The 13,915-nt window shown below is 45.7% G+C and overlaps 1 protein-coding gene across 5 annotated transcripts in view; it reads left to right on the top strand.

Moving 5' to 3' along the window:
* Mpp4 (MAGUK p55 scaffold protein 4) overlaps positions 1–13,915 on the top strand; it is a 47,099-nt gene that overhangs the window by 9,361 nt on the left and 23,823 nt on the right. For 4 of the 5 annotated variants that reach the window (XR_010050990.1, XM_063259573.1, XM_063259574.1 and 1 more), the window contains exons 2-8: positions 1,332–1,445; positions 2,221–2,342; positions 4,859–4,940; positions 7,257–7,333; positions 11,373–11,504; positions 12,177–12,258; positions 13,561–13,646. Coding sequence is in view for 4 of the 5 variants with exons in the window: in XM_063259573.1 (XP_063115643.1) it covers positions 1,332–1,445; positions 2,221–2,342; positions 4,859–4,940; positions 7,257–7,333; positions 11,373–11,504; positions 12,177–12,258; positions 13,561–13,646 (695 nt within the window). In the remaining variant the exon portion in view is untranslated. The remainder of the gene's footprint in view (positions 1–1,331; positions 1,446–2,220; positions 2,343–4,858; positions 4,941–7,256; positions 7,334–11,372; positions 11,505–12,176; positions 12,259–13,560; positions 13,647–13,915) is intronic. The other variant, XM_063259575.1, reaches the window with a different exon arrangement.

Below are 13,915 nucleotides of genomic sequence, written 5' to 3'. Positions count from 1 at the left end.
GGGTTTTTTATGTGCTAGGTCTTTGTTGATCTTGGAGGGTGGATGCTAAAATACTGGCTATCTTTTTTAGCCTATTTATTTTTATAATTTTTGGTTTTTAAAATTTTGGTTGTTGAACATCCAGAAGAAAATATTAACAGTACTATGTAGTAAAGATAGTAAGCTTAATATATCCAATATAAAGCATATTAGAACATTAAATGGTACCGTTATTTTTTGTTAACCATGGGTGTTTTAACATTTGAGATATTTTGTAATACAGCTAAATTTGTATTTTTCACTTTCTGGAGCTCAAACTACCACTTGGGAGCAGGTGGCTGGTGACATACCCTACCCAGGGAGGTAGAGCAGAAAGCTGCAAAAAGCCTGTTCCCTGAGGGTTTGCTGGAGCTGGCTGCCCCATCAGCTCTGCATCCCCTGCCTCCAACTCTTACATGAGCAAGATTTAAACTTCTACTGTGTTAAGCCATTAGTATCCTGGATTCCTGTCTCTTGAACTAAACTCACCTAAAGTGATATATTAAATAAATATCAAAATAAGCATTTCAAATTAGTTGTTAATTGTTAATTAGTTGTTAGGGATAAGAACCATGGTCTAGGATTTAGGAAGGCTGTGGGGCTGGGCCAGAAAGGTATCTATAGAAACGGGCCATTACTGTGCTGTTGCTGAATTCTGAGAGCAGGTCTTGCAGCAAGCCATAACACAGGCTCAGGTAGGGGTTCTACACTGCAGCTGTGTGGGAACTGTGAGGCACAGAATAGGTAATGGGCACTTGTGTGCAGTCAGGACAGGAAAGGCCCTCTGAGCTCTGAATGATGAGCAAGCCAACAGGTAAAGGACAAGTAAGTATAATATTATTTGCTGTGTGTGGGGGGGGGTTATTTTGTTTTTGTTTTGTGGTACTGGGGATCAAACTCACAGCCTTGCGCTTGCCTAACCCTAACCCTAACCCTAACCCTAACCCTAACCCTCGCATTTGCGGGAGGGGTGGGGGGATGTTACAGAATAGTTTTTCTTTCACGCAGTGGGTGATTGTTAGTTTGGAGACTGAATACCTAGGGCAAGACTGTAACCCACTTAGTGCACCCTCCAGGTGTGGTGCAATGCTCAACTGCCCAGTGAATCTCGTGGAAAATGTGTTCACAGTGCTGACAGCACATGGCCAGCCTGATGGAGTGAAATCTGTGCTATTCATTTTTTTTTCAATTTTTTTCCTTTTTTTATCGGTACCGGGGATCAAACTCAGAACCGCCTGCTTGCAAGGCAGGTGCTTATGCCACTGAGCTAAATCCCCAGCCCCATCTGTGCTGTTTATTGATCTGCTTCCTAGTTCTGAATTCCCTTTGGAAGCCTGGGGAAGTAAGGATGATACAGTCAGACACAGGGGCAGATCCACCAGACAAGGAGGATAAGAAGTTTTCTACAGTAGACAACCCGGAGAATGGTATGTATCACCAGCGGGCCTTTTCTAGGCCACAAAGACCTTACATCACTCCAAATATGTGATCAAATGCATGGAAAGAAATCAAGTCAATGTACTTTGAGCCTACCAGGAAGGCAGACACCACTGATTGCCCTGCTGTAACAAATAGTGATAAGACAGTAATTTCCAAGGCTGGCAAGAAAGAAATTGACATGGTATTTTCCGAACATTTTTCCTATCCCCTAATGTCTTACATAAAACTTGCAACTGCATAACTTGTTCACATTCAAAATATCACTACAACAGTGTAGAATTTTTTATGAAAAAAATCAAGCATTCACTAAAATCTCCTTCATCCCTTTACTCAGTAGGACTTTGAAATTTCTATTAAAAACCTGTTGGGAGTTAGTGTGTACAGCAATGTTTACAGCTTTCGATAAGAGTCTTACAGTAGGTGAAAACCAGTGACTCAGTGAGTTAGAGAAAGCAGACCAAGAAGACAACTGGAAAATCTGGGACCAAAGACAGACTGATGAGAGCAAGGCAGGGAGGGCGATCGCCAGGCCTCGGTGGTGGTATCTTGGTTTCTGTGTGGGGATCGGATCCAGCCCCCAGGAAGCAAGCATCTTCTTGTTTTGCGTAAGGAGCTGGTTTTCAGGCAGTGAGTGGTGAACCAGGCCCGCAGCCAGATATGCCCTCCAGGCCTGCGCCATCCCTGTCCTCCAGGACTCACCCACTGTCCACGTGGCCTTGCACTGTCACCGCTGCCATTCTCGCCACCTGTCTCCCCTCCTAGGCCTCTCTAGAATCCTGAGGCTCCTGCTGCAAGAGCTGAGTCTGTTCTACAGCCGCGACCTGAGCGGCCTATGTCTGCTGTACGACCTGCTGCACTCGCCGTGGCTGCAGGCGCTGCTGAAGGTAAGCGGGGCACCAAGGCTCAGCCTTTCCCACTGTGGTCGCCCAGAACCCACAGTCCTGCTCCCTGCTAGCTGAGTGATGCAGCACCACAACCTGAGCAGCTTGGCAGCAACAGAAACATCTTCCTCTGCCTGAAAGCCTGAGGCAGGGCGCTGATGGGCGGGTGTCTGTTGAAGGCTTTGGTTCACTGAGCCACATGTGGCAAGGGGCAATCTGAACCCCACCCAACTGGCAAGATGTTCTGCAGATTCCACTTCCCAGAGCCCCCAGGGATGAGAACCTGAACAGAGGATTTCGGGGAACAGAAACGTTCAGACCACAGGAGCTGCTTCCCCAGAGCTGTCACACATCACTGGCAGGGATTTCTAGAAGATCCCGTCCTTGGAAGAAAGTGGTCAGTGATTTTAGCCCAGGAAACACTGGGAAGAATGCTGCTGCTCTTCCCTGTGCCGAGCTTTCCCTGGAGAGGCCCCTGGAGGTGCAGAGCAGCACTACCTTGTCTTCTGTCTACTTCTTTTGTCCTTGAAACCAAGTCTAGACAAATAAAAACGCTTTTAAAAATTGTTCCTCTGTTTATTTTTTAAAGTCTGGTGGGCAGTTAGACAGAGTCTTGCTCTGCAATCCAAGCTGGCCTTGAAGTCACTTGACTAATTCCTCTTTTTAGGTTTAGGAAATGTGACATCTATTGTTCTTTTTTTTGGTATCTTACCCCGAAGACTTCCTCTTTTTCAAATTCAGCTGAACCATCACTACTCAGTGGCAGATGCTACTAATGTAATTTTTTTTCTGCTCTGAAAAAAATGTTACTAAGAAAGATCCACTTGAAGTTATTATTATTATTATTATTATTATTATTATTATTAGGAATGTGGTGTTCCACATGAAACACCACAAAGTGTGAATGTACTCCGTCTTATGATGCATGTTAATATTCTTTAAAAATTAAGTTGGCAACACCTTTCACACAAAGAGATACTGACATCACTTTTTATTTTTTTAATTTTATTTATTTATTTGAGACTGGGTCTCACTATGTAGTTCATGCTGGCCTTGAACTCACTATGTAGCCCAGGCTGGCCTCAGATTTACTGTGAGCCTCCTGCATTAGCCTCCGGGATTACAGGCTCGGCTGACATCACCTGTTTTAAAGCACTTGACTTCAATCAGGCTTTTCCCAGGGATCAGCTAAAACAGGCTTTAACTTCATTACAGATATTGCCTGTCCTGAGAGGGCAGTGGGCTGGTGAGGTAGGGCTGGGAAAAGGCTTTACTGATGGACAAAGAACGTAGCAAAATCAGGCGGGACTGCCAAGTGGACAGAGCAGCCTTGAAACTGGGGTTTTCATAGGATAAGGGAAAGGATCTGGGGCAGCAAAAGTTACTAAAGAAAGTTCAGCACTGTGACCTTCTGGAGCACCTGCATGGTCTAAGAGGAGGTTTCTGGTTGTATCCTGGGAAGGCCTCGAGCTGCAGACAAGGAGGGGATAGAGGTCCACATCAGTCTTTTAGAGAAGGTAGGAGGAAGGAAGGGGCCTTCAAAGGGCTTGTTTCTCTGCCGCCTGCTGAGAACTGGATGGAGGGTGCTGACCCTTTATTGCCAGTGGGCAGCTGCTGTGTTCCCCTTGTGAGCCTTGCAGATAAATTCAAATGCTGCTGCCCAGTAAAGCCAGAAGCAGCAGCAGATCTGGCTGGAAAAGGCTGGCCCGAGCTGGCTCCAGGGCCTTATGTCTCCATCCAAAAGAGAGATATAATTCCTTAACTAAGATTGAGGCTGGGTGTGGTGGTGCATGCTCATAATTCCAGCACTGAGGCAGGAGGATCACAGCAAGTACAAGGCCAGCCTGGGGTACACACTCTAGACCCTGTCTCAACAAAGCATAAGATTAAGATCTACACTGCTAGCTAGGTTTTGATGTACTTAACCCAATCCTAGATCCTGGCACAGAAAATAATTCCCAAGGATCCATAGAAGGCAAAGTTGGCATTTTTTCAAATGAATTTGTTTTGGAGAATTGACAGAGGAGTGAGAAACCACCCCGAGGCTAGAGCAGGGCACAGATAAGCATCCAGAGCACATCCAGCCTCTTACGCAGGCCCTGGGGGACCCAGAGTCACCCAGCCCATGCTCTGCTTGGTTCTAGCCCCAAGAGCCTCCAGGACCATGGGCCACAGAACCCCTCCTTGAGGTGCCCGCTGTGCATTGTCTGCACCTCCTTGTTGCTCTCAACCCTAGAAACTGTCGCTTTACTTGGTTTAAGAAGAGTAAGTTTGGATTTCTTTCCTCATGAAATTATCCAGAAGTTGGTTTCCTCCTGGCAGTCAATAATCTAACATATTGGCACTGCCAAGTGGGGTTGATTCCTCCTTGGCATCTCGGGACATGCACCATACTGAAGACCAGTGATGCCACGCTCCCCAGCACTGCAGCTGCCCAGGCTGCCCTTCCTCCTGCTGGGGGCCACAGTCCAAACCGTCACGGGCACTTTATAATATCAGTTCTCCCACCTGTGCTGCAGGTTTATGACCGCCTCCAGCAGTTTAGAGAGAAGAAACCAGCTCCTACCACACACTGTGCCCAGCAGTTATCCCGAGAGGTAGGTGTCCCACTCCACAGCCGTGGAGCTCTGTAGATGCCACGCCCCCACAGCACTTGCTTACGTAACCTGTAATGCTCTTACTGTAGCACTGCACTGGAAATGTGGTGGTTATGCATGTGGATAAGGAGGAACACTGTCCAGCTGTCTCCCTGAATTAATATCTCCCATGCAGTCACCCACATTTTCAACACGTCCATTTCTCTCTTTCCCGCCCTGATCTTTGGACTCAGTTATACCACGTAAACAGGATAATAGTACGAATAGTAGTGAGTCTCTAGTTCATATCTCTAGTCTCAGCCACCCAACTGCCTCCTCCCACAGTAGCTGGACATTCAACGGACACCTCAGACTTGTCAGGCCCCAAGCTGACCTCCTGCCAGTGCCCCACTCCCTCCTCCTTCAGCCTTGTCCATCACAGTAAAGACACCCATTTCTGCAGTGCCTGGGACCAAAATCTTTGGGGTCATCTTTGACTCGGTTTCCTTACCTCATGCCCAGTCTGATGACATATCCTGCAGCTCTGCTTTGAAAACACACCTTGTCCCTAAGCCACCTAATAAACTGTCGCCATCTCTTCTACAGAAGCTTGCAATGTAGCCTCCTCCCTGGTCTCCTGCTTCTGCCCTTGCCCCCAGAGGCTCCCACACAGCAGCCTAAGTGATCTTTTGTAAAAAATAATTTTATTGGTACATTTTAGATATACATAATGGTCACAGTCATCATAGGGAAGTTGCACCTGTACTTGATATAACTTGATTCTTTTTTCCCCATTTCCTTCTGCTCCTCTCAACCCCTCTTCCTTTCTCTCTTTCTTTGTCTTTTCTGTCTTGTCTTTATGAGACAGGAGCTCACTATGTCGTTCAGACTGTCCTTGGCCTCATTTTGTAAGCCAGGCTGTGCTTTCAGCGATCCTCCTGCCTCAGCCTCCAGAGCACTGAGAATGCCCAGCATTCCTTTTCCTATTTACAAAAGCTTTGTTTCTATTTTCCCTTTTTCCTCTTTTTTTATTTTTCCCTTCCTTTCTCCCCCCCCCCCCCGCTCCTCTTCCCATTTGAACATTTTCTTCCTACTTCACTTCATTAAAAGTGATTCACGGGCCGGGGATTTAGCTCAGCAGCATAAGCACCTGCCTGGTAAGCGCTAAGTCATGAATTTGATCCCCCAGTACCACAGACAAACAAAAAAAAGTGAGTCACTTCTGTGCTCAGATGCCTCTGATTCCCACTTCAGAATAAACACCAAAGTTCTTAAGTAGCATAACAGCTGGGTGGCCACAACCTCTTTGGCTTTGCAGTTACCGCTCTCCACTTGTTCATTCTGCTCCAGCTGTCCTGGTCCCTCGGGGTGGTTGAGTTCATTAGCATGCACAGGCCCTTTGCACTGCCATTCCATGTGTCAGCTGTGCTCTTGCTCATGTATCTACCTCTCCGGTCTCTCTCCGGTCTCTGCTGGTCAGGAGGCTCCCCTTGTCACTGAAGACTGCACCTCCTCCTCCTCGCACTCCCAAGGCAGCTTCCCTGGGCTTATTTGTTCATTTTGTTTATTTGTTTTTGCCTAACTCCTCACCATCAAGCAAAATGAGTTGCTTATATATTTTATTTTCTCTGTCTCCACTGGATTGTAAACTCCAGAAGCGTGAGAGTTTTGGTCTGTCTGTTCATTGCTATCGTTTTTCTTTGTTCATCTATTTTTGAGACAGGTTTGCATTGTGTAGTTTAGGCTGTCCTTGACCTTCCTCCGTAGTCCAGGCTGGTCTTGAACTTGCAGCAATGCTCCTGTCTCAGCCTCCTGAATGCTAAGATTACAAGTGTGGGCCACTACCCCTGGCTCTGTGTGGTTTTTATTTGCACTTCCTAGTAGCTAAAGACACTGACCTTTATAATGTTCATGTACTTATTAGGCTCCACACTTATTTGCACTTCCTTTGAGAAGCATCTGTTCAGCTCCTTTGCTTATCTTTCCCATTTTCTGTTTGGAAAGTGGAGCATCACCTGCCCCGGGCACTACTGTAAACTCAGCCACCTGCCTGTGCAGAGACTGCAAGACACCTTTACGAGGGACAGAGCCTGGGTGCACCTGCTCCTGCAGAATAGGCTACCTCTGCAAGGCAACAGGGCAGATCACCACCATCTGTGGGTCTGTCTGCTCTAGTAAACACCTAAGGAGGGACATGACACCCTCATTTAACGATGAAAAAGACAGCTTCGCTGGCTGCTTCACATGCTAGGACAGCACCGCTCATCCTAGGCAAGGATGAGTGGATGGTGAAGATTTTTTAGATGTTATAAAACCTTTTTTTTTCCCATGATCCAGGTAGTGGAGCTATTACGTGAAAGCTCAAATTCCCTTGAGATCCAAGAGCTGAGACAAATCCTCCAAGCTCCGCACTACGAGGTAAGTGCTTGCTAAAATAGACACAGTGTGAATAAAGGTGACAGGAAAGGTGCTCTGTGAACAAGTGGAGAGCAGTAACTGCAAAGCCATGGGTGACCACCAGATTGTGCTTGATTATGTGGGGCTCAGATGGGACTAGCTCAGAGCTGCGCTTATGAGAAGGCATTCAGAACTTTCTGTGGGGCCCCATTTTCCACACAAAGCCACAGTCTCTAAAATTCTGGCAGGGGGTAGGATACTAGTCAGCTTTTCTGTTGCTGGACAATTTGTCTGACATGCATAACGTAAAGGAGCAGAGCTTTATTTCGGCTCACACGCTCAGATGGCTTAGTCCGCAGTTGGCTGCTCCAGAGTACAAACATCATAGCAGAGGGGCATGGCTGTGGAAAGCTGCTCATCTCATGGCGGCCAGAAGTAGACAGGGAACAGCCAGAGATCGCCCAAGGCTTGCTCCCTCAGAGACCCACCTCTTCCCCCTGAGTCGTACACCATAACATCATGTTCAGCCAGAACTTATCAACAGAGGAATCCACGGAGGAGTGCAGCGCCCACGTGATCTAATCCCCTCCAAAATCCCCACTGAACACATGCGACTTTGGAGAATGTTTTAGATCTAACCAATAACAGGAGGTACGATATGGCCAGCTTCTAGTTACAGAGGAGTGCTCTCCATGCTTTCTTTCCAAGTTGGCAATTTTTAAATTTAGGACACAATGTGTGAAGATATTTGGAAAGCACAGTGTCATGATGAGAACCCCTGCATGAAGATTTGATGACAACAAAGCTCTCAGGGTTTATAGATTTTGAGATCAGTTTATCTACAAATTAAACTTTCAAGATAAAGACTGAGTTTGGAGCGATGAAATTTATGGGTTAAAGATTTTTCACTCGTGATATAATCGCTGGTCACCAAATAGCTCCAGGGCACACGCACTAGCGTTTTCTTTGTGTTCCCACTGAGTCCTGCTCAGGCTTCCCCTGGTGAGATGGAAACTTTTTCTTTTCTTTTCTAATTTTAATAAAATACTTTTATTTTTAAATTCATTTTATTGGCACGTTTTAGATAGGCATATGATCACATTATAGAGAATCTGTACATGATTACTCGGGTCTTCTGTTTTCTCAGTCCTCTCCTCTACTTTCAACCCTGTTTCCCCTTTATTTACAAAAGCTTTCTCTTTTTAACTCTATTCTTTTCTCCTTTTTCTCTTCCTTCACCCCTCCTCCCTCCCTTGTTCCCCTTCCCATTTGAACATTGTCTTCCTATTTCCCAGTATCTATTTTACATTTTGGTCCTTTTTTATCCTTTCAGATTCTTATACCAGAGAAACAATGTAATATTTGAGCACATGTATCTGATTTACTTCACTTACAGTATGGTCACAAGGTGCACCCAATTAGGCAGAAATATCTCAAGTTTATTTTTCTTTATGGCAGAGTAGTACTCCATTGTATTTTTTTTAAACCCCACATCTTCTTTATCTATTCATTGGTTAATGGGCATTTGGGATAATTCCAAGATTTAGATTTTATAAACTGTACCAATATAAATGTGTGTGTGTGCATATATCATTGTAGTAAACTACTGTGGCCTGATCAGGCCTGCAACCTCCTAAACAAATGGATGGCAAATGATTTAAATAAAAGAAACAAGTGGTATGATTTTAGGGCTCCAGAAGTTCAAAACCCTCTAACAAACTTTGAGATTCCCTGGGAGTTGAGACAAAGAGTTTCTCCAGCAGCCCATATTTATTTGGTTTTCAAGCAAAGAAAGGAGATACTGAGGCAGATGCAGGAACCAAGCTGGACCTTGAGAGTTGGTTCAAAGACCTCTCCAAGTAGTGAATTGTGCCAGTTAAGAGAAGCATCTTGTCTCCGAGGCTGGCTGCTTTCCTGCTCTGGAGTGGGATCAGCGGCCCAGGTCCACAGCTGCCTTTGCCAGTGTCATCTTTGCCTTGGAGCGCTGCGTGTGGCCCTTTTCCAGCATGGCCAGCGCTCCCTGTGCTCGCAGCCTAACCCTGCACAGCCTGGTCTCCAACTCTTCGGGGCTTCCAACTCTTTCAGGAAGGCACCAAGTGGGGCACTAGCTGGGTCGAAGGGGACCTCTAGTCCTAGATTTAAAGAATCTCCACACATTTCCACAATGGTTGCACCAGTCTGCACTCCCACCAGCAGTGGGGAAGGGTTCCTTTTTCCCCACAGCCCCGCCAGCATTTGTTATTGGTGGATTTCTTGATGACAGCCATTCTTTTTTTGGGTAAGGTAGAAGCTCAGTGTTCTAATTTGCATCTCTAGAATAACCTGTGATGTTGAATATTTTTTTCATATATTTATTTGCTATTCATATTTCTGTATCTGAGAAGTGGGTATTCATTTCAGATGCCCATTTTTAGTTGTGTCTTTAAATTTGGGATTCTCTTTTTTTCTTTAAGTTCTTTATATATTCTAGATGCTAGTCCTTTGTCTGAGGAACAGCTGGCAAAAATTTTTTCTCATACCATGGTTGTCTCTTCACTCTGTTGGTGGTTTCTCTTGCTGTGCCAAAAAAAAGTTTTTTCGTGTTGTGGTGGTGGTGGTGGTCTTTTTGAGACAAGTTTGCCGTGTAATTCAGTTCAGGCTGGCCTTGAGCTCACTTTGTAGCTCAGACTACTTTTAAGTTTGCAATGATCCTCCTGCCTCAGCTTCCCTAGTGCTGGAATTGTAGGCCTGCACCACCACACCCAGAGTGAAAAAATCTTTTTTAACTAGATGAGAGCCCCATTGTTGGTTCTTTGTAATATTTCCTGTGCAGTTAGAATTTTGTTCATAAAGTTTTTGCCTTCATCAATGTCTCCAAGAGGTCTACTTATTCTATTGTCGAGCAGATTTAGTGTTTCTGTTTTACTATTTAGATCTTGATCCATTTTTATTTTAGTTTAGTTTATAGTAAGAAGTGAGTCTAATTTTAGCCTTCAGCATGTGAAAAGCCACTTTTTCCAGCACCATTTATTATGTTTTTTCCAGTGAAAGTGTTTGGCCCCTTTGTCAAAGATGAGGTAGTTGATTATGTGGGAGTTGTTTCTCCATCTTCTAATGTCCCATTGACTTTCAGGTCTGTGCATGGGTTTTTTTGTTGTTGGTTTTTTTTTTTTTTTTTTTTTTTGCCAGTACCATGCTGTTTTTATCACAGTAGCTTTGTAGTAAAATTTCAAGGCAGGTCTTTTGATTCCCCCTGAATTGCCTTTGTCGCCCAGAATTGCTTTTGCTATTGTAGGGCTTTCTGATTCCAAATGAACTTTAGGATTGTTTTCTCTAATTCTATGAGGTATGCTATGGGTGTTTGATCAGGACTGCATGAAATGGGACAGAGTGGATCATCAGAAGAACATCTGTGGAGCCCTATATCCCCAGCACTAGGAGACTAAGGAGGAAAATCACCAGTTCCAGATCAACCTGGACTATGTAACAACTTCAAGGCCAGCCTCAACTACACAGCAAAACCGTGTCTCAAAAAATGAAAACAAATGCAAAATTATTCCTCAGACCTTTAACCAGGGAACCGCTTTTTCTTATTGTCTTCCACAAAGACCCCTAAACCACTGAGATGTTTTGATTAATGCCGCTTACTCTGCCTTAATTAGAGAAAATTTTGCAAAAGTTTTGTACTTCAAACTCCTTCAGCGCCTCGTGGACTGATGGGAATGAGGATGTCGTAGAGGGCTGGGGACGTGGCTCAGCAGCACGATGCCTGCCTGGCAGTGTGAGGTCTTGAGTTGATCCCTGGTACCAAAAACAAACAACAAAATCCAGAATGTCGTAGGATAACACAGTTAGGAGAAATGAAAGGCTGGCTGCCCACGGCTTGGCTTTCCTGTGCCTTGTTTGTTTTTCTTGAACTGAAGACAGTAAATGTATCTCCAGTACGGAACGTGTGTGACGACGGGATTAACCCACATGCAAGGCTCTGCACCCCGCCCCCGCTGAGTGCTGGGTAGCCGTGTTGAGTTGCTGTCCCCTGCTCGTGTGTATCACCTGTGAAGTCTCTGCCTTCCCCTCCCAGGCCTTGCTCCGAGCCCATGACACAGTGGCACAGAAAGACTTTGAGCCTCTTCTGCCACCACTGCCAGACAGTCTCCCCGAGAATGAAGAAGCAACGAGGATTGTTTGTTTGGTGAAAAACCAACAGCCCTTGGTAAGGAAGTCATTTTTTCTTTCATTTAGAATTTTACCAGGCTTAATCACTAAGTCAGCTCTGGAAGTAAGTTGGGCAGCATACTGTCTGTGGTCACTTGCAGAGTGGTAACAAAGGTACAATACATTGCGGCGTCTGCCTGGAGCTTCAAGCTTATTGCAGGTCATAATGTCTTCATTATGGAAAGATTTCTGCTTAGTTGTGTTTTTGTTTTTGTTTTGTCCCAGGAATCAAACTCAGAACCTTGTGCTTTCCAGGCAGGTGCTGTGCCACTGAGCTATGATCACTGACCCTGCTTAGTGGTTTTTTGAAAAGTAGCATAAGACTTATTTTTGTGAAAAGTAAGACATACATATTTTATTTTATTATTTGGCTTTTGACACTTGTATTTATTTCATTCTGTTAAAATTTTTCTCCTTCATTAATGGGAAGCTAAGTAAGACATTAGTTCAGTTTTTCAGAGTGGTCCTACAAGTGGTTATAATTCAGGAGATCTAGTTACCTTTGAGAGTGCGAAAATATGTGTTTCTGTGAGGTGACAGAAGCTCGGGAGGCCAGGGTCAAAGGCCTCTCCTCTCTGAGGCATAGCTGACAGCCCAGGGCCCTGGCGGGTCCCTCCCTGCTGGTGGACATGAGTGTTCTGCCTGGGACTCTGCTGTACTCTCTCTCCAGGGAGCAACCATCAAGCGCCACGAGATGACAGGCGACATTCTGGTGGCCAGAGTCATCCACGGAGGGCTGGTCGAAAGGAGTGGTAAGCCTCAGCAGTGGAGCACAGGCGTGGCCAGAGAAACAGGAACTCTTAATTGTGTAGTCCCTTTTCCCTAAGGATCTCCTCTTTTCTGACTTAAGCTGGGGCTCTGCTAAGTTCCTTTGCTTGGTTAAAACTGCAAAGGAAGAAGGAACAAAGGGTCTAGGAGATGCCCCATCCTAGGCCCCATGTTATGCTGTCTCAGTGACATCTCAGGGCCACCTCGGAGGACAGGGTTGCTGTGCCATTTTACAGATGAGGAGGCTGAAGCTGGCACAGGTAGGTAATTAGCTTGCTCGCGCTGCAGAGCTGAAAGGCATTTTGCTTGCTCTCTGTAGCAGTTCAGCTGATTCTTCCTTTGCTCCCATGCCTCCTGCCTCGTGTCCTGCGCCCGGAGTTCCAGAGCCTGGCTGTGGTCTTCCCCTCGAGTCCTCTAATACAGGCGAAAGATACTCAGCTGCCGGTCCCTTGTGCCACTGTTTCTCTCCTTTCTCTCTTCAGAAGGTTCATTTCTATTCTGTCCACATTCTGTGCCACGGACAGCTTTGCAGAGGCCTTTACCACTCAGGGCTTTGTTCTCAGATGTCACCCTGCTTCCTAGCTCATCTTCCTGTGCCTGAATTCCCTCAAGATTCAACCTCTTTTTAAAAGACACAAATAATCATGCATGGTTATGGGGTATGGTATGATAGTCCATACACACACACAGCATAGAATGATCAGAAAAGGGTAATTATGAGCTCTTTAGGTTGGGAAACTCTGAGCTTGTTTCTTGGGTTCTTTGAAAAGTATAGAAGAAATGACTGTAAGTTATATCATCTGCTGTGCTGTAGACCACTAGAACGTGCTCCTACAGTGAAACTGGATTTCAGTCTGTGTTACCAACCTTCTGTTCCCGCGCTGCCTCCCCGACATCTACGGCCCAGGTTTCATCTTAACCTCCACGGTTTTCTTTTGAAGACACCCTCCCACTTTTCCCTTTTCATTGATCATTTATTCATGACCCTGACATCTTTATTTTTAATGCTATCTTATTACCAGTGTGCTGGTTCCATTTTACAATATCAGGTTAGCAAAAACAAAAGTGTCACCATCGCGGCAGTAAAGTCATCGAAAATGGAAAGCTCTGACATTTCTGTGATGGTCTAGGTTGGAATAACCAGTTTGCTTTATTGTCATTATTTCCCATTTTGAAATGTAGAGCATGCTTGGCTTTGCAGACTCATTCACAGCAGTTGTATGGCTGCTCTGTTCTCACTTTTTCCTGTTTCTGTGTTTCCTCCCTGTGTGCCGCTGTTTGCCTAGGGTTGCTGTATGCTGGAGACAAACTGGTGGAAGTGAACGGGGTTTCTGTTGAGGGGCTGCAGCCTGAGCAAGTGATCCATATTCTGGTAACGTCTTCTCTTTCCACTTGGTCATAGCTCAGTGGAAGGTGTGTGTGCTGTACCACGGTGGCAGCCCTGTGCCCAGCCCCCAGGCCTGCTTATGACCAGGCAGCTCATGCACCTTCCTTCCTCCCAGAAGTTGTGGCCTCGGCTAGGAGAGGACTCTTCCCAAATTGCTCCTCAGGACGGCCAGGCCCCAGCTGCTTCCTCGTCACCTGGGGTCTCCCCTGGAGACTGGGGCTGGGTGGCCTCTGAGAGGCACATGCCTTGCTCCC

Source organism: Cavia porcellus, unplaced genomic scaffold, assembly GCF_034190915.1.
Source record: "Cavia porcellus strain 051 isolate PalLab524CR breed Dunkin Hartley unplaced genomic scaffold, mCavPor4.1 scaffold_12, whole genome shotgun sequence".
Taxonomy (NCBI): domain Eukaryota; kingdom Metazoa; phylum Chordata; class Mammalia; order Rodentia; family Caviidae; genus Cavia; species Cavia porcellus.
Note: the sequence above shows the minus strand (reverse complement) of the source record. Positions and strands in the feature narration are given on the sequence as shown.